Below are 24,353 nucleotides of genomic sequence, written 5' to 3' on the forward strand. Positions count from 1 at the left end.
ATCAATTTCCCATCATTCCCTATGGGAATCGTTCATGGAGGTGCATGATAGCTGGGGGGGGGGCTTCCCCCGCGGGCCAGCTGGCTGGGGGAGGGGGGAAGCCTGTAAAACCGGGGGATCCGCCTCTGGGACCTGGGGATTGGGAAGCCTACCTGCTTGTTACACGCCCTGGCAAAATTCGTCTGGCGCCCAAATCAGAAGTTGAATATCTTTGTTTAAGATTTTAATCCGATAAATAACGTATTTAATAGACTGACGTTGCTGGACAAAGTTATTCCAGTCTAAACCCATTCATCGCAAGGGGCTTAGACTGTAGTCCCCCAGTATAGGACTGCACAGAAAGCCTCCTTAAGCTAAGAAACAAATTTGTGTCTTGAGATTAAAATACAATTCAGGATCTTTTTGAGACGCTTGAAAAGAAGGTGGTTAGCAAAGGCATTAAATAATGATGCCTCTGTCAAACAAATGACAACAAGACAATTGATGAGAACTGCTCTTTTCACGCTACTGTCATGGGAATGAGGAGAAGCAGAGCACGACTGTTCCAGGGGAGTGGAAGAAGAGAGGGGGGAAAATGTTGAGAAATTGTCCAGATGTTTTTGTACATGCAAAAAACCCCCCCAAAACCCCTCACTGACAACTTCTTTCTCAATGCAGGAAACTGAAAACTAGAGCATTTCTGTCTGAGGGCTGTTCAGCCACCTTTAAGATTCCCATTGATGGAAAGCCCCCATCGCAGGTGATTAGTTCAGTTCCCAGACTTTGCTGGACGGCCTGATCCTCGGACTAGACTTTTGCAACCGTCAGCTTGGTGCATCACCCTGGACCAGACCTTGACTACGCTTCTTCAGTCGTTACCATTGCCTTATTTGCTCTATGCTTTGACAGCGCACCAGTGGTCCATGTAGTTCAGCATCCTGTCTCACACGGTGGGCAACCGGTTCCTCTGGGAAGCCAACAGCAGGGTACGGAGGCCGAGGCCAGGGCTGGCCCAAGACTCTCTGGCACCCTAGACAAGGCTAACTTCTGGTGCCCCCCACCCAATGATAATGTCACTGAGTCACATGGAGGGTACCCAATTTGGCACCGCCGGTAGGTTGGTGTCCTAAGCAATCGCCTAGTTTGCCTAATGGCAGAGCCGGCTCTGGCTGAGGCTTTCTCCTGATGCTTCCTCCTGGCTGTGGGATTCAGAGGTTTAGTGCCTCTGAATGTGGAAGTTCCTCTCTGTCATCATGGCTGTAGCCACTGATAAGACTTATTCTCCATTAATCTATCTAGAAGTCAGATTGAGGAATGCAGCACGTGTGAACACAGTTTGGTGTAGTGGTGAAGTGTGCGGACTCTTATCTGGGAGAACCGGGTTTGATTCCCCACTCCTCCACTTGCACCTGCTAGCATGGCCTTGGGTCAGCTATAGCCCTGGCAGAGGTTGTCCTTGAAAGGGCAGCTGCTGTGAGAGCCCTCTCCAGCCCCACCCACCTCACAGGGTGTCTGTTGTGGGGGAGGAAGGGAAAGGAGATTGTGAGCCGCTCTGAGACTCTTCGGAGTGGAGGGCGGGATACAAATCCAATATCTTCATCTACCTCACAGTGTGTCTGTTTTGGGGGAGGAAGGGAAAGGAGATTGTGAGCTGCTCTGAAACTCTTCGGAGTGGAGGGCAGGATACAAATCCAATATCTTCATCTACCTCACAGTGTGTCTGTTTTGGGGGAGGAAGGGAAAGGAGATTGTGAGCTGCTCTGAAACTCTTTGGAGTGGAGGGCGGGATATAAATCCAATATCTTCATCTACCTCACAGGGTTTCTGTTGTAGGGGAGGAAGGGAAAGGAGATTGTGAGCTGCTCTGAAACTCTTTGGAGTAGAGGGTGGGATACAAATCCAATATCTTCATCTACCTCACGAGGTGTCTGTTGTGGGGGGGGGGGAAGGTAAAGGAGATTGTGAGCCACTCTGAGACTCTTCGGAGTGGAGGGCGGGATATAAATCCAATATCTTCATCTACCTCACAGGGTGTCTGTTGTGGGGGGAGGAAGGGAAAGGAGATTGTGAGCCGCTCTGAGACTCTTCGGAGTGGAGGGCGGGATATAAATCCAATATCTTCATCTACCTCACAGGGTGTCTGTTGTGGGGGGAGGAAGGGAAAGGAGATTGTGAGCCGCTCTGAGACTCTTCGGAGTGGAGGGCGGGATATAAATCCAATATCTTCTTCTTCTTCTTTGCTGAGAGTCTTATGGCAATGCCAAACCTTGAGGCGGATTTCTGCAGGTTCCTAGAATTAGCCCTGTTCAGCGTTGTCGTCCGCTGTCGCCAGCTTCATTCATCATGACTGTGAAAATAAAGCTTCTTAAGATTTGTAGAACAAGCACCACTGTTGCTTTCATTTAGGAACACATGCCAGTGTTGGCCTAGAGGGTGTGATAAGTTCCTGTGTATTCTCCTATTCAGACATATTTATTGCTTCACTGTTCCCTCCGCCCATTAAATCCAAACAAATGGTGGACCTATGAACTTAGCCTGTTATTGCAGTTTGGCCTTTGCACATGTCAAAATATCTTCATTAAGTTGTATGCTAATGTACTGTTCATCTATGTAGGCATCTGTCATATATATATATATATATATATATATATATATATATATATATATATATATATATATATATATATATATATATATATATATATATATATATATATATATATATAAACTGTTAACCTCCATTCCAATGTATCTGGGGAAGTGTGCATGCACACAAAAGATTACACCTTGAATAAAATTTTGTCGGTCTTAAAGGTGCCACTGGACTCAAACATGGTTCTGCTGTAGGAAAAAAGGAAAGGTCCCCTGTGCAAGCACCAGTCGTGTTGCATCACGACGTTTTCACAGCAGACTTTTAAACTGTTTTTTTACTTTTTTACAGCAGTAGACAGGAGGCATTTTGTAGAAAAACAGGTGGTGGAGCTCATCCAAGGATTGTTATGCAGCTGCATCTACTATTCAGTGGACAAGGTAGGTAGGTGGTGGTGGGGGGGAACCCTCAGAAAGGTTCAGGAGCTGTGCTCCTGTGAGCTCCTGCTGAATTCAAGGCCTGGCTGTAGAACACGTTTAACCTTCCAGGCCATTTCACTTTCCTGGCTGAGATAAGTCTCCCGGTCTAAATCTCCCGGTTTTATCTTTGTTCCAGGTCTGAAGAATGGTTGTATAGCTGCTACAGTTGCTGACTACGACCGTGCCAGCATTCCAGCTTTATTAAGCCCACCTGTGGTGGTGGCACTCTTTATGAAATGGGTGACGTCAATACTACATCTTCTAGAGAACCTCTAAGCGTAGCTTGTGATTGCGGTTTGGCATATGTCAAAACACCTTCATTGAGTTGCATGCTAATGTGCTGTTCACCTACGTAGAGGCACACCAGTCTCCATACGAACTGCTAACTTCCATTTCTTTGTATCTAGAGAAGTGTGCTTGCACAGGAAAGCTCCTACTTTGAATAAACTTTTGCTGGTGGTCTCCTCTTAGATGCCACTAGTCCAACCACTACGCCAGTTTGCACATTCCTGTTCCTTTCCAGTATCAAGAGAGATTGTGTCTTACCTGGTCTACTGGCCAGGGTGTTCAGGTGTGGCCAAACTTGCTTAACGTAAGAGCCACATAAGCGTCAGATGTCTAAGAGCCACAAGGCATGAACATCAGATGTTTGAGAACTGCAAGAAAGACAGGTAGGCAAATAGATGGGGGAGGGAGGGAGACGTGGAAAGAAAGCAACTTTAAATGCACTCTCCAAGGCATCTGCTGGCTTGGCGAAGTGATTTAAACAGATAAATGCCTTCGACAAGCCCGCCAGTGGCGGTGTGTGTGTGTGTGTGTGTGTGGAAGCTTCCAGAGTCACACAATAGGTGTGAAAGAGCCAGTTTGGCCACCCTTGGTCTTGAGCAAAGGTGGCCAAACTTGCTTAATGTAAGAGCCACATAGAATAAATGTCAGATGTTTGAGAGGCACAAGATGTGAACATCAGATGCTTGAGAGCCGTAAAGAAGGAAGGCGAATAGATAGGGAGGGGGAAATAAAGCAACTTTAGCTATAAATGTATGATCCAAGCTCCAGCTGGCTTGGAGAAGTACGTAATTTAAAGAGACTAATGCCTTTTCCAAGCTGGGCTTTGAGACCCACACAATAGATAAGAAAGAGCCGCAGTTTGGCCACCCTCGGTATGGAAAGACAGGCTGCGCGCGCACCTCGGGGGCCCGGCGGCCGCAAGGGCGGGAAAACCTGCCCCTCCTCCTCAGGGGAGGAGCCACAGAGGAGGCGGGAAAATACGCAACGCCCGGTCAGCCCTCCACGCCGCGTGGGGGCGCTCCATTTCCGTGAAGCCGGGTCTTCCGCGGCGGGCTCCGGCGGTTGGGCTCGCGGAGCGTCGTCTGGGGCCGGCAGCAATGGCTTCTGGGTAAGGACGGAACGTTGCGGCAGCGCTGTCTAAGGGAGACCGACCGTTGGTCGTGTGGGGGAAGCAACAGGGACGGCGGCCTCTCCTCTCCCCCGGGGGCGACGGCAGGGCAGAGGCCGCTTGGCGCTGGGGAGCCGCCGGGTACATTGGGGGAGGAGAAGGGCTGTGGCGGGTCTGGCTCGCCAGGAGGAGAAAAGCCCCCTGTTTGGTGCGAGGTGTGTGTACCTGTTCAGTGGCCTCAGAGCTTTAAGACCAGGGAAGTTATCATAGAGGTGGAAGGGATCCCCCAGGGTCATGTCGTCCAACCCCTTGCACAATGCAGGACCGAGAAAGTTTTATTCAAAATTGGAGTGCAGGAGCACCTTTAAGACCAGGGGTGGCCCAAACTGTGGCTCTCTCACACATAATTGTGTGGCTCTTGAAGTCCCCACTGCCCTGTGGGCCAGCTTGGAGAAAGCAATTGTGTCTTTAAATCACTGCTCCAAGCCAAGCCAGCCATTACGGGGAAGGGCAGACTGTAAATCTACTAAAATAAAATAAAGTTGCTTTCTTTCCACCTCTCCCTCCATCCCTCTCCCCCAATCTGTTTTCCTTCCTTCCGTACTTCCTTCCGGCTCTCAAATATCGGACATTCATGTCTTGTGGCTCTCAAACATCTGATTTTTATTCTTTGTGGCTCTTATGTTAAGCAAGTTTGGCCAGCCCTGTTTAAGACCGACCAAGTTTTATTCCGAGTTGGGGCCCGTAAAGTTTTCCAGTACTGAGAACGTAACTCTTCCTCAAAGTTTTGCGTTTACCTTATCATACATGTCTATTTGTTTTAGTTTAGACACTCTGTTGGCTTCTGCTGAACTGTACTTCTGTACATCTTCTGATGTAGGCAGAGGGATCTTGTCCCATACTATAAAATGTAGCCCAAATGTCTACAATACAGTTGCAAAATAATGGACATTCAAAGCATCGAAAGACTATTCAGTTTGATATCTGATACAAAGTGGGATCACCTGCCGAGATGTTGGGTTGACATTGCAGATGTTCCTGGAGTTTGTGGTGGGAGACGTAGTCATTTTGAGTGTTCTGTTAAAAAAAAATCACAAGATGTGGAAGTGTACGGTTCAGGTTTCATTTTTCCCACTTTCCCCATACTTAATAAAAATAAAGTCAGAGAACATCAGGCATGTGATCGTTTCAATTTATTTTCTTTTATTTGTAGACTGCCCTCCCCCATGTGGGCTCAGGGCAGTTATACAACATTTAATAAATACATTCAAATAAATATGTATTCTGTGCTCTTTCAGGAATGACTTTCAAAATGTGTCTTCCCCTCAAGAAGTGGCTCGGCCAATTCGAAAACATGGTTCACAAAAAAAGGCTTCTGGTATCCTTTTCTAGAGTCTTTTTTGGCTCTGACTTAGAAGTGTAATTATTTGGGTTTATGAGTCAGCAGTTTTATTTTTTTTAACTTTAGAAAACAATATTTAACTCTTGTTCAGACATAATTCTAATGAATAATTTTTGTTCAGTTCATTAAGATAATTGTAGGATAATTTAATATGACAGGTTGTAGGATAATTTAATATGACTGAGGTTTTTTTTAGCTTAACTTTTAAAAGTTCCTCATTGAACCCCTGATCAGGTAGGAGTCAACTTCTGATTCCCCCCACCCCAACCTTAGAGAACATTGCTGTTTCCTAGCAAAAATTTTGAAATTGGTAGAAAAATTGCTGAAACCCAGCAAAATTTCTTTAGAGGGGCATCAGAAGCTGCCTCCTAGTTAACCTCCTGATCTGTTGAGAATAGATTCTGTTGGTCAGTTCATATTGAGCTAAACAGAGATGTGCTTGGCTTGTGATATAAGTCTTCAGCTGCGACAGGTTTCCTGAAAAGTTCACCTATCCCTAGTATACACTTGCCTTGAAGTATGTCTCATTGAACTCAGTGGAACATACTTCTTGATCTGTGATCAGTTTTTAGTGGCTTGTATTTCACACCAGGAGGTGGCATTTTGATGACAGCAAAATTATAATTATGCTGAAAGGAAGTGCATCTGTAGAATTAAAAAAAAATTTTTTTGCTATGAAATTGGAATCAGTTTCCCGAAGCATTTTCTAAGAGAAGTGGATGCATTTTTCTGGGCTCTGCAGAGACTGAGTATCACCTTTTCTGGGCTCTGCGGAGACTGGGTATCACCTTTTCTGGGCTCTGCAGAGACTGGGTATCACCTTATGTAGCCATTTTAAAGAGTGCATATATCCTCTGAAGTAAGTTCCATTGAATTAGTGGGATTTGTTTGCAAGAGGTGGATACTGGATCATGCTGTCTTGATGTCTGGATTTTTATGCTTCTGCTTACTTCCTGTATTTGGGATAGAATGATGCAAATAAAACAACCCCCCTCCCCTCCCAAGATTTCTGCTCCAAAAAACCCTACAATTTAAAGTTCAAGCAAAGGGAGGGATATGAATAAAGGGAAGCAAATAATAAAAATGTCAGAAATAAGAGACATCTACTTTGTTTCAATTAGTAATGAAGACTAAAGAATTAAGCTATAGCTTCACAGCCAATGCAGATTTTATGGGGGGATTTGGAGGGAAAGACAGGTGGCATTGTGTATGGAATCTGTTTATCAGAATATTTTTTTTAGCTTTCTTGCCTTTCCCAGTCCTTGCTTCCTTGGATGAAAGTTTAAGTGGTATGGTAACTAGGGGCCCAATGATTCACAGGACTCCAGGATCGATGTCTTTCTCTTGTAAGTCCTTTTTAATTTAGTGCCTTAGTTGATGTGCATTTAAAGTCATTTTTTTATATCAGGGATTTCTAATAACCTTTTTTGTATATGGTTTTATGTGCACTATTTCCTGTTGTTTTTAAGTAAGTTAAGATGGAATGTTTTACCGCTTCACATATTACTGGATTTCTAGGAAAGCTAACATTTTGCATCCAACAAAGCATTTACATCCACTGATTTCTTGGATATGAGTTGAGTGTAATTAATATATGTATTGATGTTGGAGATAGGGGATGGGGAAGCTGTAAAAGTATTCAGAAATGCATTTTACATTTTTAAAATTTAAGTTAGTCCACAGACCCGGAGCGCCATGAAGCCACCCAACCTGTCTACAATCCTGGGCACAGGAACAAAGTCATCTTATCTGACGCAAACTCCTGGACGTCTTGGAAGCATGTCTGCAGTACGATCATTTATTTATTTTATTTATTTAATTAAATTCTTAGGCTGCCCTTCTCTGCAAGCAGAACTCATGGCGGCATACAACAGAAAGGAACACATATCAAATAACTAGAAGTTAAAATCCTACAGTAAAATATATAAGATATACATCAAAATTCAATCCATTCCAAGATGCAGGGAAAATTTCAGATTTCACAAGCCTCCGGGTGGGGAGCTTGTGGAAAATGAAGGGTATGAGAGTGCTAGACTACATGCTGTACCATGGCTGTCCTCAACCAAATGCCTGAACATCTCTGGCTAACAGAAGTGGAAAGGTAACAAATCTCGCAGGGCATGGATATTCTCTGGCAGCAAGTTCCATCAAGTAGGGGGCAGGGCCAAAAAAGTCCTGGCTCTGGTTGAGGACAGGTGGATCTCTTGGCCCAGGGACCACCAGGAGGTTCTTACTTCTTTAGTGTAATTCTGTTCTGGGGGCATACTGAGAGAGGCAGTCCCAAAGATATATGGGTCCCAGACCACCAAGGGCCTTTAAGGTCAAAACCTTGAACCTGATCTGGTCCGCCAGAAGCCAGTGCAGCTTGCGCAGTACAAGGTGAATATATGCCTTTTAAGGAGCAACCGTAAGGACTTCTGCATCCACATTCTGGATCAACTGGTGCCTCTGGGCTAGTCTCAAGGGTAGGCCCACGTAGAATGAGTTACAGTAGTCTATCCTGGAGGTGACCGTTGCATGGATTACCATGGCTAGTTCAGAGCAAGACGGGTAGGGAGCCAGTTCATGTTCAACAGGAATGTCCATTCCCGCCCCCCCCCCCTTTCCCCTTCTAGATCAGAGTTTCTAGCCTTTGTGGCTGTGAATGAAAAATGTAACTATAGTTGCAGTATATGTAAGAGCAGCTGAAATAAGTTCTTGGGAAATCCATAAGTTTTTTCAAAGGCTCAGCTGATTTTGACTGCTTCTCTTTTTAGGATAACAGTTTCAAAGTAAGACTTTTAAACGATTCATGTCCATGATGAAACTGATTAGCTGCCTTTGGAAAGAAAATACAATTTGTTTTGGTCAGCTTTCCCTTGCCCCCCATTTATACAATACGCCATAATAGCCTAAGGACTTGGCACTGCTGAGATTAACTGGGTTTTTCTCTGTTGTATTATGCTCTGTTTTTTAGTTAGATGACAGTGATTGGACGACTGCATTCACTCCTCCACATTCAGTTGTGTTCTCAAACTTAGAGTACAGTATTACAGAGGATGTCACCAAGAGTGCTGTTCTGCTCAATGAGGATGATCCTGGAGAAGCAGGTTGGAGGTCCCTTTTTACTTTTGCCCTTTAAATATGTATTACAGTGCCAATGCCAAACCTGTCAATAACCCATAGAGAAAGGGGGTAGGATTAATATGTAGTGTATGCATAATTCAGTGAGCAGTAAATCCACCTCGAGAGTTGAAGTTGGGCTAGATTTGCTTTGTTGTCTTCTTGCTGTGTGATTATTATAGGAAAACAACTGGAAGAAACATTTGTAAGCAAATATTGTGCCAAATTTGAAACTTGTGAATTAAATAAACTGGAAGAAGTTAGGCATGCTCTCTTGCTCATTTCTATTCTATCATTTTTTGTTCGATTGTTTTGAAGGATTTTGAAGGGATTACAGCCCTGTGTTGACTTTAATTTCACTATTACAAAGAGCATCTGCACCCAGAGGCTTTTGTTATAAGATCTGTTTTGAAATATTTAACTAGGATTGTATGTAAACTGCAATGATAGAAGAACTCTAAGGTAGCCATTCTAATCTAATATGAACTTTTTATTGATGATTCTAGCTACCAGGAGCATGTACTCTGATTTTTTGCAGTCCCTTTTAAAGCACACTTCAACTACAGTCTTTGAACTTGTAGATGAATATGAAGAGATTTGCAATAACCAGGTATACTATTTTACTCATTCAGCACTTGATTTCTCTTAATTTATAAAGTCTAGATCTTATGTTCTAAATGTGACAGCAAATGGTGCAGTATTTGTTTGGGGAAGGTATTTGTGAAGTTCTTGCATTGTGCAGAGGATTGGACTAGATGACCATGGAGGTCCCTTCCAACTCTATGATTGTATGATATGGGGAAGAAGTTTGCTGTGCAGTCCTAAAAAGAGTTACACCCCTCTTCTTAGAATTGCACTTTTGGTCTTCCAGCTTAGGGATACTCTCATGTAGCCTGAGCGTTGTTTCTATAAGGAAATATTTAAATAACATACAGATCAATAAGCACCTAGTCTTTAATTCACAAAATAAAAAGTCATGTGCATTCAGGTAGCATGATAAACCATGGTTTATGAACTTTGATGTGATTACACTTTGTTTTATTGTTTCAACCAAATATAGACTGCCCAATAGCCAATTGGTTAGGGGGAGCTAACTCACGATCCTACCTTGTTAACTGATGTTAGCAGTGACTATAGTTTCTTGTTGGGTCTGGATTCAGAAACCCTTGTTTGGTCAGTAGCACTATACCCACAGCAATGCAGGTAACAGAGGTGGTTGTACACCACAGCAGAAATACCTAGCCAGTCCTGTTGGATTCAGCAGTTCTTGGTGCTTTCCCCCTCCCACCTCATCTAGAGATGACTTGGCAAGCAGAACTGTTGAAACCCCAGCAACTCTGTAGGAAAGCTTAAAAGACAACATAACAAAACACCTCTGCTGCATTTTTTTAATCAGCTTGCTAGAAATTGATCCGCACAAATCATTGTTGTGCTCAAAAGCAGTTCTTAGCCCATGTATTACCATGTTTTCTCTTTGTATAAAGAGTTCTCTTTTCAAGCCAGCCTTTATATGCCAAGCCAAGTAAGTCAACCCTTTTACCATGTCTGTTCCTTTCCTACAGACATGGAGGTTCCTATCTGCTCAAATGTACAATCTGCAATATAACTTTAAGCTTCTGTAGATAGGAGCCCTCCTGTGATGCCCCTGCAGCCGGGTCTCCCCCCCACCTCCCCGGATGGACTAGGATGTATTCTCATTCTCCAAAGATGAATTGACACTCTAGCGATGTTGTGGTTTTCCCTTTTATTGACTAGCTCAGTTCTTATCAGCTGTGTCCAAAGTTAACAGTCACCCTGAAGCCTGGCTTGTTTGTCCTTTATTACCTCTGCCTGATGCTTTGCAGGTTCTTAGGCCTGTTTTCTCTGATGAGGTCCTTCACTTGGCCTTGATAGTTCCTAGCTCTGGCCACTTCATCCTCTGGCAGAGTTACCATTGGCAGTAGCAAGGCCACCCAGACCTGGCCCTGTGATGTGGTCTCTTGGCTCAGAATGACGCCTTCCTAATTCAGAGGAGCTCTGTGTCCCACTCCCTACCCACTATATAGTGCTCAAGTTTGGCTGAATTCTCTCCTTTCCTATTCCTAGCCGGCCCACACCAGGTACTGCACCCCTCCCATTTTCAGCTGGGCCCTTTTTATCCTCCTGAACCTGCCTGGTTCTTGCTGTTCTGTGCATACTCCTTTGTCCTTGATTAGGTGTTTCTCCCCTCTGGAACTGACACTGGTTGTCCTTTCTCCTGTCTCTCCTGCCATGCCTTTACTGATCCCCAGGGCACCTCCTGCCCCATTGCTATGCTGCTGGCATGCTTAGGGCAGTGCCCCTGTTCCAGCCCTTTACTCCCTGGGCTGGAGTGTCCCTCACATTTTCCCCTGGGCTTTAAGCACAGTGATGCTACTGTAAAATAATATAAAAGAAACATAGTAAAAAGATCAAGTAATAATCCACGTTCTTTTTCATTATAATCAGGTAAGCATCCTACAAAAAATAGTTTACCGAGCAACACCTGGAAAGCAGAAGTTTTCAAGGACTGCCAGTGTTTTGTGGCTTCTCAAGCAAGAGATGGTAACATGGAGACTGTTGTCTTCAATGTACAGGTAGTTCCATTGAGAGGCTTCTTGTTTCCTTTATGAGGTTATTAATTTACTGTGGTCTGATTGTAAATCTGGGCACTAAAGGAAGAACAAACATCCATTGACTACATAAATCATTTGCACTTAGCAGATGTGAATTTTTTAAATAAGTGCTGCATAAAACAATGTAGTACAGTAAGAAAACTGATAACATTTTCTGTATTAGGTTTAGGTTAGTTGCATAGTCCTGTCATATGTTTAATGTTCTCCCATGTGGAATGCTGTGCAGGGCAGGGAGAATACAGGTTGAGTTAGAGATTTCTGGAAAGCTTGCTTAAAGTTTTCTGTGGTACTTGCTTCAACGGCTCCAAAGTATTTTCCAAAGTATCAGCTGAACACTGAATTTTGCAGAATTTAGGGCAGAAGCTTTGGAAGGTGGCCTAAGCCCCTTCTGCAAATTTCACAGAAAACTCTACATGAGACAGTGATCTTGGTGATGTAGTTTGTGTAGCTTAGGCATTCCAGTGAAAGGAGGTGAGTTGGGGAGGAGTGGGAATGGAAGACAGGGCGAGACCACAGCAAGAGGGGGTGGGGCAGGGAGGAGAATAAAGTGGGGCTCCCTCTCTGGCTCCTCTGCACAGCGTAACTAGATTGTACCCAAATATTTTGATTTGTATTATGTGTGTTTCTACTGGATTTCAGTGGATTGTATTTACCTATTAAGAAATGATAAGATTCGTGTTAAACCTTAAATATTGCTTTTGCTCTTTGCTTTAAATGTAGGGATAGAATACAGTCGGCTCTAGAAGATGAAACTATATTTGACGTAGCAGTAAGTTTTGTTGATTTCAGACATTTTCTATTAACTGATGCCTTAAAGTTTAAAGACGTGAGCTTGTTTTTACCATGGTGTTGCATGGTTCAAATTGTAAATTAAAAAAGGAAAATACTAACAAAAATAAAACTTTTATGAAGATTAAACCAAAGCGATGGAACTAAACATTTAAAACAATGGATACCAGGGAGTCAATTGAGCGCTGTTTGCATTGTTGAATACTGCAAAAATGACCGAAATGTTTCAGTAGCAAAAACATTCATATTTGTATGATGAAATATATGTTGTTAGCTTTAAGGTGGACCTCTTTTCTTATAGGTGATAAATGCTAGCGAAAAGACTGCTGTGAACTATCTGTTCCAGAGAGATTCATTGGTTCGGCAGAGCCAGGTATGACATAAGCAAGATTTTAAAGAATAAGGAGATAGTCCTGTGGAACTGCTTGTGGGGGGTGGTATGTGAGTCAAATGCAGTAGGATTTGCTTTCAAGGAAATGTGCACTGGATCTCGCTGTTGTAGGCCCTGCTTCCTCAAAATGATGAAATCTCATATTGTTGGCTGTAATAACAATGAACTGGAAAATGAGAGTGAAGCAGGCTTGTGTTGCTTGATGCTTAACATTATTATTTCAAATTGGAATAAAGAGCTGTGCTGCAGCTGCTTTTTATCTACCAAAGAGTAGAAAGTAGATAATATTGAGATTGTGTGGAAGAATTCAATCTCAGCTGCTTTTCTGTGCACACTTGCGCCCAGGATGTGTCTTGAAACCTGGAATTAGCTCCCAAGGAAATATACACAATTTGGCTCTTTTGAATGATGGTGCGGTCTCATTTGGAATACTGTGTGCAGTTCTGGTCACCGCACCTCAAAAAGGATATTATAGCATTGGAAAAAGTGCAGAAAAGGGCAACTAGAATGATTACAGGCTTGGAACACTTTCCCTATGAAGAAAGGTTAAAACGCTTGGGGCTTTTTAGCTTGGAGAAACGTCGACTGCGGGGTGACATGATAGAGGTTTACAAGATTATGCATGGGATGGAGAAGGTAGAGAAAGAAGTACGTTTTTCCCTTTCTCACAATACAAGAACTCGTGGGCATTCAATGAAATCGCTGAGCAGTCGGGTTAGAACGGATAAAAGGAGGTACTTCTTCACCCAAAGGGTGATTAACATGTGGAATTCACTGCCACAGGAGGTGGTGGCGGCTACAAGCATAGCCAGCTTCAAGAGGGGGTTAGATAAAAATATGGAGCAGAGGTCCATCAGTGGCTATTAGCCGCAGTGTGTGTGTGTGTGTATAAATTATTGGCCACTGTGTGATACAGAGTGTTGGACTGGATGGGCTGTTGGCCTGGTCCAACATGGCTTCTCTTATGTTCTTAATGTACCTTTTTGAAACCTGGAACAGAGATGGAAATTGGAGAAAAGTAGGTTGTCCTCTTGTTCTGTTTTGTGTTCCTCTTTAATATAATTAAACTTAATTTCAGTTGGTGGTTGACTGGCTGGAGAGCATTGCCAAGGATGACATTGGAGACTTTTCTGATAATATTGAGTTTTATGCAAAGTCTGTGTACTGGTAAGTTATTGGCCGACTGTTGAGCCTTCGTATTCAGTGGCTTCTTACACTCTTTGTAAACATTTGTATCAGCTTTCCAGAACGTCTTTGCACAGTTATGACTAGTGAAAAAACCTTTGTCTTTTAGGTACTAGGAAGTTTGAGAAATAGCATTCTTTATACTAAGCCAGTGGTACAGCTCATAAATCATGATTAAAACAAGGAACTTTTCATGAGCATTTTTAATTTGATTAGGCTTTAAATTATAATATAGAAAATGCATTAAGGTCGCTACAAGCGTCAAACTAATTATTAGAATGTTGTTTGAAAAATGTTAAAAATCATGGAGTCTTTGAAACTTCCATTTTATACCACAGTTGGTAGAGCCTGTTAGTTTAACCATGAAAGCTGTTAGTGGTCTGTTTTTATTTTGTATGTTTTTATGCTGGGCTGGGTTTTTAATGCTGGATTTTAAATAATAGATTTTAATGCTTGTTTTTATTTTGTAAGCCAGCTTGGGCAGGTTCCTGGAGAGGTGGCATAAAAGTTTTCTAAATAAACCAAAATTTACGGAGGTACTAAATCAGGTTTTGTAAGCCATTGCCCTTTACAAGGGCATAGTGAATATTTTCAGGATTAATTTACTAAGGCTGCAGTCTTACGCCTGCATACCAAAAAGTAAGATACATTAATAATAATAATAATAATAATAATAACTTTATTTTTATATCCCACCCTCCCCCGCCAGAGGCGGGCTCAGGGCGGCTAACAGACATGGAATTCCATGATTCAAGTAAAACAATGTATGCAGTTTTAAATACAATCCGTCACATAATAATTTAAAATAGATAAAATATATAAATTAGGTGCTAAAATACAATAAGCCATACTATTCACAAGATGGCTAGATGGCCACACGTCACGTTAATCAGGTTCTATCTCAAAGGCAAGCTGGAAAAGAAATGTTTTGCAAGCCCTGCGGAACTGATTCAGGTCCCGCAGGGCTCGCACCATCTCTGGAAGGTGGTTCCACCAACGAGGGGCCATTGCCGAGAAGGCCTGCTCCCTAGTAGCCTTCAACCTAACTTCTCTTGGCCCAGGGATTGTTAGAAGGTTCTGAGAGCTAGAGAGTAAGATACATTGGACTTAGTTGGCCTTAATTCAGAGTAAGCATGTCAATGTGGGATAGGAAAAAGAAGATCTCTTTATGGATTAAGGAAGCAAAATGAAAGGATAAGATCTCATAGAGCCAGTTTGGACAATCAACTGAAATCAGAGTGTGTAAGTCACAGCGCATATTCTATTGCAATTTATCTACGTGGTTTTGGAGGGTGTTAGCCTGTTCAACTAATGTGTTATAGCTTTTAGAGATTGCAGTAATTGTGAGCTTCCAATAGTTCTGGATTGTATAGGCCAGTTGTTGCTCAGGATAATTTATGTTGTGTTCAAACACTGATTTAGATGCAGATGTTTTGGAAATAAGTTCTTTAGTATACTTAGTTAATGCTATTGACATAACGCTATGCCTTGCATTTTCAGGGAGAATACTCTACACATCTTGAAGCAGCAGCATTTAAACACATTCTCTGGAAGCTCACGACCAATAATAACTGAATTAGTAGGTACAATTTAAAGTGGTTAAATGTCTAAATTAGGCACTGAGCATTTTCCATTTGTGATGAGGTTTGCTTAGTGATCATGAAACATTTCTGTTTTAAATGGAGAAGTGGCGCCTTACTTTACCAGGCTGTAGTCTACCCCCATTTAGTTCAGACTGCTCACTCTCTCTGGATTAGGATTTGCATTGCAAACATGTCCCCTTTTTAATATGGCAAGATGGACACATTGACACCTTAGTTGCCTCCAGGAAAGGGTCCAGGTATCTACATGCTCTTGTGCAAGGGTTTATAACAACTCTTGGCAAGTATTCTGGCTGCGGTGCTCAAATCACAGGTTGGAGCCCCTTACTACCAAGTGGGGGATGCCCTTACCTTCTTACAAGAAGACTTGGGAAAAAGCCTCAGCACCAGTACCCTTAGAAGGCAGATAGCAGCCATCTCAGTGACTTAAGAAAGAAAGTCCCTGTCCCAGCACCCCCATGTCAAGAGATTCCTAAGGGACTCTTCCCTGATCAGTCCTCCCCAGGTTCACTGGTTTCTTCCATGAAATCTAAATGTAGATCTCAAGGCACCATCTTGGCCTCCTTTCAAGCCCATGGCTACTTGTCCTCTTCAGCTGACTTACCAAGTCATCTTTCTGATAGGTATCACCTCCACTAGGAAGGTGTCGGAACTGAGAGCTTTTTCAGTAGACAAGTAGCTATGCATTTTTCATAACGATAGGATAGTACTCTGCCTAGACCTGGCCTTTGTCCCAAAGGAAGTTAACCTTTCCATAGGTCTCAAGATCTACTTGTGCCTTCTTTCTGTCCAAATCCTAAGCATCCTCAGGAAAAGGAGTGGCATTTTCTGGATGTAAAGAGGGCCCTGAGTTTCTACATGGATAGAACTAAGCCTTTTTGGAAGTCTGACTCCTTGTTCGTTTCCTTTAGGCAGTCCTCATTAGGACACAAGGTCTTGGCTTCCACCATCAGTTTAAAAAATGTGATGTGGTCAGCAACAAATTGAGTGTTCTCCCATTTTCTGAATATTGCTATTTGCAATGTCAAATTTCAGTGTTTTGTTAATTTTGGGGGGGATAGATGTGTTTGTCTTATGTAAACAGAATGATATTGTTGATAGATTACATATATCATGTTGGAAGATGAGCTGGCTGTATGGCTGATGATATGCTTAGTAACGGTTTTGCCTGAATGAATACAAGGTGAAAGTCTGCATTTGCCTGTGTTGCAGGATCTGAGTAGCTGTTTTAGATTAGGGGACTGACTTTTAAGAAATGATATATCTTACCTTTCTCTAAGTGGAAAGATGCGATTTTCAAGGAGGACTGAATTATAGTGATGGAACTAACTGGCTTTCAGACAGACACAACGGAATGGATTACAAACAAGTAGGCTGAGAGTGACAAAAATTAAAAACTCACATTTTTTTCTCCCCACCCCATTCAAAGAGAAGAGCATAATCTTAATAGGGAATAAAGAAGAACTTGGCACAGTAATCCTTTGTCATTTGCAAATGCTTTCTTAAAATGCGTAACCGGGGAGAAACATTTTTTCACAATTCTGAGTCAGTGTTGTTTTCATATTTAGGACCCAGATGCTCCCATAAGACAGAAACTGCCACTTGATGATTTGGATCGGGAAGATGATGCGCGGTTGCTGAAATTCCTTTTCACTCTTATTAGAGCTGGAATGACAGATGAAGTAAGCCTCAAATCTTACTTAAGGACTTAACAAATTTTTTTAAAAGACCTTTCTTAGGGACCTGCATATATGTATTCACTCTGTCTGCTAGAGAAGACTTCCACTAGTCTAAATACAGGGGGTAGGTAAGTAACTGAATTAACAACAAGTGATTCACCACTCCTCCACATGCAGCCAGCTGGGTGATCTGGGGTCAGGTTCTCTCAGCCCCACCTATCTCACTGGGTGTCTGTTGTGGGGAGGGAAGAAAGGAAAGGAGATTGTAAGCTGCTCTGAGACGCCGTGAAGGGTGGGGTATAAATCTAGTCTCCTCTCTCTTCTTCCTGATTAAGTGAACTTGAACTAGCTAATGACACTTCAGCTAACACGAGAGAGATTATTTGGGCAAACGATTGCTCAGAGTGTTGCAGTTTGTTTGAAGTGCATAAATGGCTCTACCAATATACAATGTGCTTTTTTGTGAGCATGCACAAATTCAGCACCAGAGCCTGTTCGGTATGATAAGTAGCTTGCTAATGTGTGGTTCAGCTGCCCAAGAGAGTGAAGCTTCTAGCAAGAGGCTCATAGCTGTTGATTAAGAAAATCAGGCTTCCCTGTCCAGTAAGGAAAGTACTAGTGACTGCTTGGTATTAGAGCTCTTACCTCTATTATGCCAGTAGATTTCCCCCTGACAAAGCTGCATGCAAACCAAGTGGAAGTTGTCCAATTATTAAAGATTCTTTTCCCTCTGCATCATTTGTTTCTTCATCTTCATTTTGCCTTGTTGTGGCCCCCTTTCTTTTCTTTTTTTTTAATCGATTAACCAAGTTCTTTAAAGTGCTTGTTTCCCTTGATACTTTACAGGCCCAGCGACTGTCCAAAAGATGCGGACAGGCTTGGAGAGCGGCAACTCTTGAAGGATGGAAACTGTACCATGATCCTAATGTGAATGGAGGTACCTGTTCAGGATTCTGGTTTGTTTGAATGAATGAGCTAAATTTCCTAAGGTAGCACAGGGCGCATCAATTTGCTGCTTTCTTCACTTTAGTATCAGGTGCATTTGCAGTTTTGCTTAAAGAAAAATGAGGCATTTATAATTTTATATTCTATAAATGTCAGTTAATACACTTTTATTTGCCAACTGAGTTATAAATTATGCATTTTATGATGTCAAAACAGCAAAATAGGTTTATTAGGGTCTGTAGAATCTTTTGGGCTCAAGTGTCGTGTTCTACTGGAGAAAGTTTTTCTTCCAGACGTTTCGTTCTCAGCTGCAGAGAACATCCTGAGTGGCGTTGCAGCCTGCTCCGGCTGCAACGCCATTGAGGATGTTCTCCGCAGCTGAGAACGAAAAGTCTGGAAGAAAAACTTTCTCCAGTAGAACACGGCACTTGAGCCCGAAAGTTTCTACAAACCCTAATGATGTTACCAGCCGTGAAAACCGGAAATCTTTGATAAAATAGGTTTAGGTAATTTTAAAAAGGTTGTATTCTGAGGGTCCAGGAAAGACTCCCCTAATTAATCTTTGAGGGGAATTTCAGAGAGGCTGGAATTTTCAGAGGGTAATACTACTTTTTTTAGTTAATAAATTCTAAATAATGTGTTAGCCATTTATAAAATTATGTGTAGGGGCAGAATTGGAGCCAGTAGAAGGAAATCCATACAGATGCATCTGGAAAATAAGCTGCTGGCGGCTGGCAGAAAAGGTAAGAAACGTTCGCAAGAAAAAAAATCTTCTCTCCCAATGCATAACATCACTAATGCTTTTTAAGCACACTGGTTTTGTGAAAGATCTGGATGTATTTGAATGTAAAGTCATTTATGGCCGTATTGTATAATATTGAGAGAAATGTTGATTATTGACCATTGGAAAAATGGAAAGGATTAAGAATTAATCACAGCTGATCCCCAACTAACACATATCCAGATTAAGGCTTTATTATACGACATGTGTGGCATCAAGTGCTATCTGTACTGAATTTTATAAAATTTCTCCCTTTGAACAAAAGGTGTCTGAGGAGCATAATCCAGTTTGACCTTGGAAGCGTGTGGTGTGCTCTAACCTTATAGCCAGGGCTTTTTGTTAGTTCCAGCTGGTTTGGTATCAGGGGGTGTGGCCTAATATGCAAATGAGTCCCTTCTGGGGTTTTTCTACAGAAGAAGCCCTTTTTATAGCTGACTGAAAATACTGGTGTGCAATCATCGTTAGTATTGCAAGCACCTGCTACAGTAATATTTTAATTTGTCCATCACGTGTGTAGTTTAATCTGAAGGAATGTTGTCTAACAAGTCTACTGGCAGCGGTGTGCTGAATTAGACAGTTAACTACTGTTGTATCCATTCTTTGGTAATCCTTTCAAAATCAACTGGATGCCATGCTTTCCTGAATTAGGATCCAATAAAATTTTAAGTAGCTAGGAAATCAAATGTTTGGAACGATTTTTGTAATGTTCCTGAACTGAATATTTTAGGAGGTGTTTGACAAGTACGAGAGAGCAATCTATGCAGCACTGAGTGGGAACCTCAAACAGGTATGAGACTTCGATAGCATTTTGTCAAAAGAGCGTTACGGTATTTTGCCAATAAATTAAAAATGGCCAACATGCAATCTGCCATCCCTCTGGGGTAATTACATAATGCCCCTGCACTGAATTGGTTAATGTTTTATTTAGGCTCGGAAAGCTCTAAACATAATGTTTGCCTTTAACTCTGGAATTTGCAAGTCTTTACAAACAGGCATGCATGTTTGTTATGCTGTTCCCTTGCAAGCACTCTTACCACCAATAATGGGTTATTTCCCTTCTTTGTTCTGTACCAGCACTTGATGGTAGCTCTCAGAACAAAGCTTGCACTTTCTCACAGAGACAGTCCATAAACAGTTGCTGTCTGTAATCAGTGCTACCTTTTAAATACGTTAGCCTTGACTTCACCCATGCTGAAAAATTATTAACGGGATTTTGGCCATAGCTATCCCGTACTTTCCTCTTAAATACCTTTTAACATTTTAAGTTTACATTCTTGATCTTAAGGGTATAATTGCTCATCTCAGCAAGGGGGATATATTTCCATATTTGATAATATACATGCAGTGGTAGACTTGACATATGTTTGTATGATAGGAACAATGGAGGTATTTTGAGAGCCCATTCATACAGATACAGAATGACATCCTAAGCTTGTTAAAATGCAAAATCTTGGAGGTAGCTTCATATGATAGGTGAAAACATCCCTTTGCAGCTTAGACACTTTTCCTGCTAGGTCAACACAAGCTATGAAAAGGAAGTGTTCTGTTGGCACTGGAAAAATTGCCTGAATTACATAGCAGAACTTCAGTACACCAGGTAGACTTTCCTCTAGGTGGTTGTTTTCCAAGTGGTTTGCCATACTTTTATGTGTACCAATGAATGTAGGCCTAGTAAGAATTCTTCTAAGTGTTTTATAATGCTGTTTTTTAGGTATTCTTACATTTCTTGTTCCTAATAAATTTTAATGGTACATTTTCCTAAATTACTAATTTTGGTGATCATTCACTTTTTTTTAACCTCAAGCTCCTTCCAGTTTGTGACACCTGGGAGGATACAGTTTGGGCATATTTCAGGGTGATGGTGGATACACTTGTTGAACAGGAAATCCGAACATCAGTGATGAACACAGAGGAGACAGAAGAACTCCCAAGAGAGTTTTTACAAACAAAGTAAGTCATCATTTGCTACATCTGTATTCATAATGTAATATAAGTTATTTCTGTTAACTGCAGTGTCTAATTCAATTTTTACATGTTTTTCCTTCATATTTGAAGCTGGACTTTAGAAAAGGTTTTTGAAGAACTTCAAGCAACAGACAAAAAGGTAATTCTAAGACTGTCAACAGAGGATGTTTTTTTCCTTTTGTGCTTTTCATCTTGCATCTTCAAGAATAATACATTGGTTTTTAAAATTTACATTATTTATAGTCCATGTTTTTCTCTGAAAGTGGGCAGATTACACAGAATAGGTTCATACAGACTGGAACATCAATAGATAGTGTGATAGGATTTGACATGTAAAAATCTAGAAACTAGCCAGAGGTGCAACATAGCATGAGTTAAAATGACACATTACCTAAAAGCAGAGTTACATAGGGCTGCTTTCCAAGCTAGGCTGAGTTGGAAGAAGGGTTTTTTTGCAGCTGCATTAATTTGTCAAAAAGATTTGATGTTTGATGCATGCAGGTGGTGTGAATGCTTAATCTTGCAGTTGTATTGAGCACTTCCAGTACTTAACATCCAGGATATTTTAATCGAAATATTGTTCTCAAGGTTATTTGTATGAATAACTATGTAGAATTACACCCCCTGCATCACATTAATATTTCCTTGTCTGCAGTACCTGTGTTAAGGTATTTTCTTCCAAAATTACTTTGAAAACTTTTCTATATACTTTTAAAATATTTTGAGTCTCTAGGTTAGTTTGTTCGGTCTGTAATATTCTTTTACAAATGAGTTAGATCAAGAGTGGCCAAACTTGCTTAACTTAAGAGCCACATAGAATAAACCTCAGATGTTTGAGAGCTGCAAGACAGGAAGGAAGAAACGAAGGAAGGGAGTATTGATCTTCATAGGACACGCCGAGGTGGATTTTCCCCATCTCCGGGGCCTGCACATTTTCTGCTCCCCCACAACAAAATCCCATAGGAGGCTGGGAGCTACACTGGCTTGTGTCAGGACTTTATGCAGTTTTCAGTAAAAAAGTGTTTATCACATAGAATTGTTTTCTTTTAATGTAGCTCTGTGCTGCAGGGTAGAGGTGAAAGATGACATTTTTCATATGCAAAATGTATCTTGGTGCTTAGTAGTATGTATTCACAGATGGTATAAACTATTTTTCAGAGAGTTTTAGAAGAGAATCAAGAACATTACCACGTGATTCAAAAATTTGTTATCCTGGGAAATGTAGATGGTAAGCTTGCCGTCAGCATGCTTTTTGTGTCTGCTGCTTTTTAAAATACTGCCTCTGTGCTACAAAGCATTCATGCTTCCAAGGGACTTTTACCCAGAAACAACAAAGATCATACAGTAAATCCAGATTCGTAGAAGGAGTCCATCCTTTTTGGAGCCAGGTTGGTGTAGTGGTTAAAGAGCGGCAGATTCCCTCCTCCTCCTCCTCATGAAGCCAGCTGAGTGAACTTGGGTCTGTCAGAAATCTCTCTGAGCTCCCTTAGCCCCAAAGGGTGTCCGTTGTGGGAAGAGGAAGGGAAAGTGATTGTGAGCTGCTCTGAGATGCCTTTAGTGCAAGGTGGGATAGAAAACCTGCTCCTTATTCTGTTGGTCATGTTACATCCTTTGAAATACGACAGATTAGGAAGCTGTGTGTACATGTTATGTGCCCTGCCACAGGCAGAAAGACAAGTAGTCATGCAAGAGCAGGCAAATCTCAACCAACCCTTCCCCCTGAAATGACGTTCAGCTGTTCACCGCTTTCCTTCCTTTTTTGGCACATGCTGAATTCTTTGGAGGAGGGGTGTTCTTCTTAAACTTATAAATGTATGTTTTTGCTTACCCATGGAGTACCCCCAAATATGTATAAAATGTCTCATTGTGAGTCTCCTATTGATAGGTACTCTGTCACCAAGTTTAGAAGGAGCAACCTTATTGAGCTTTGTGGTGATTAAATCCCGTGAGCGATTGCGATTTCGCATGTCTCATGAACGTAATAAAACGGTACTTCTAAGGCTCAACGTGGTGTCTTGTCGCCTGTGCTTCCAGGTCTGGGATACTGTAGGTTCCATTGTGTAGAGCAGTGCTGCTAAACGTTTAAACATTTCTTAACGTGAAACCTCACTGAAGCATTTCTTTTTTTTTCAGGTTTGATGGATGAATTTAATAGATGGCTTTCTAAAGACAGAAATGTTCTCCCGGGACACCTGCTTCGATTCATGACTCACCTCATCTTATTTTTCCGCACGTTGGGACTGCAAACTAAAGTAAGCTCATCCGATCAGCATTTGTGTTATTCTCCTCACGGCTTCTCTGTCTTTAAGGGTGAATGTTCAGAACTAGCCATTGCGAGTTATAAGCACCCAGTTTATAGAATAAAATCTTTAAAACTGAGGCCCATTTTGTTCATGTAGAGATATTTAAAAATAGATAGATAAAAATAGATAGATACTGGCTAATAGTTTATTATTTGTAGCAAGGTGTTTATGTATATAGCTATATACATGCAAACAATAGCTTTCTCTCAAAGCTTGAGTACATATACACAGGAAAAGAAATAACGGCAGATGTGGACTGGCCATGTAAATTGCATGGGAAGTTCTTAGTGATCTGCTTCCCTGGAAGGCTATCAACAGCCAGAAACAAACAAAGCTCAGCCCCACTAGTTTTGCTTAGCATTACCAGGGTTCGGGGACCCTCAGCCTGGTTTGTTCCAGGGGCCATTTTGATTTCCCAAACCATGCTTGAATAAGGACATTGTTCAGTCAAAGAAATGGCAGAATCGCCAACTGGAAGTGAAGGCATAAAGGAATCCTCTCCTTTTGCTCTGCCTTTCCTTTCCCTCACTGCCCTTCCAGAGTAGGAGTTAGAAAGGAACAGACATGGAGACCCAGTCGTTAATAAAGCAAAGGTCAGGTTTTTAGTAGAACAGAAGATAAGAGCTGGCCCTTTCTTGTCTATAAGTGAAAACTTGTTCCCAAAGCATAGCGAGCTTCAGTGTTCAGTATCTTAGTTGTCTGTCTGAAATGAGGGATGTTAATGGAGCAAATTATATTTATCCTTTTTGCCAAGATTGATTTCAAAATTCTTATTTCCAAAGTAAAGAAGCTAATATAGAATGATTGGTGAGCAGAGATTTCATTAAATAATTTGTTTACTGTTAAAGAATGGCTGGCATTGTGGTGCGAGTGTGAACAGTGCTTAGCTATAATCCATTGGAGTTAGTGACTGATCTTCGAAAAGCAGTCATAGTGAGTAGTTTTCATGCTATACAGAGAAACAGCAAAATGGCAGAGATAATTTAGATGCTGTTATTAGCATATTTTGTTAACCCTTGTATCTTTTTTCCCCATTAAAGGAGGAAGTTGCAGTTGATGTTTTGAAAATCTATGTTCAGGTAAATCTCTCGATTTGTTCGATAGGTACATTTTATTTGTTTTATTAGACATTT

The 24,353-nt window shown here is 41.6% G+C and overlaps 1 protein-coding gene across 1 annotated transcript in view; it reads left to right on the forward strand.

The window, feature by feature from the left end:
* Positions 1 to 4,433: 4,433 nt before the first annotated feature.
* NUP107 (nucleoporin 107) overlaps positions 4,434 to 24,353 on the forward strand; it is a 35,479-nt gene continuing 15,559 nt past the window's right edge. The window contains exons 1-20 of the mRNA XM_060251682.1: positions 4,434 to 4,444; positions 5,743 to 5,822; positions 7,106 to 7,192; positions 7,519 to 7,634; positions 8,803 to 8,935; positions 9,455 to 9,558; positions 11,415 to 11,542; positions 12,302 to 12,350; positions 12,672 to 12,743; positions 13,840 to 13,928; positions 15,447 to 15,525; positions 17,116 to 17,229; positions 18,073 to 18,163; positions 18,838 to 18,914; positions 19,680 to 19,739; positions 20,757 to 20,902; positions 21,008 to 21,056; positions 22,076 to 22,145; positions 23,051 to 23,169; positions 24,261 to 24,299. Coding sequence (XP_060107665.1) covers positions 4,434 to 4,444; positions 5,743 to 5,822; positions 7,106 to 7,192; positions 7,519 to 7,634; positions 8,803 to 8,935; positions 9,455 to 9,558; positions 11,415 to 11,542; positions 12,302 to 12,350; positions 12,672 to 12,743; positions 13,840 to 13,928; positions 15,447 to 15,525; positions 17,116 to 17,229; positions 18,073 to 18,163; positions 18,838 to 18,914; positions 19,680 to 19,739; positions 20,757 to 20,902; positions 21,008 to 21,056; positions 22,076 to 22,145; positions 23,051 to 23,169; positions 24,261 to 24,299 — 1,713 coding nt within the window. The remainder of the gene's footprint in view (positions 4,445 to 5,742; positions 5,823 to 7,105; positions 7,193 to 7,518; positions 7,635 to 8,802; positions 8,936 to 9,454; positions 9,559 to 11,414; positions 11,543 to 12,301; positions 12,351 to 12,671; positions 12,744 to 13,839; positions 13,929 to 15,446; positions 15,526 to 17,115; positions 17,230 to 18,072; positions 18,164 to 18,837; positions 18,915 to 19,679; positions 19,740 to 20,756; positions 20,903 to 21,007; positions 21,057 to 22,075; positions 22,146 to 23,050; positions 23,170 to 24,260; positions 24,300 to 24,353) is intronic.

The sequence above is a fragment of the Heteronotia binoei genome, chromosome 12 (genome assembly GCF_032191835.1).
Source record: "Heteronotia binoei isolate CCM8104 ecotype False Entrance Well chromosome 12, APGP_CSIRO_Hbin_v1, whole genome shotgun sequence".
In the NCBI taxonomy this organism is placed as follows: Eukaryota; Metazoa; Chordata; class Lepidosauria; order Squamata; family Gekkonidae; genus Heteronotia; species Heteronotia binoei.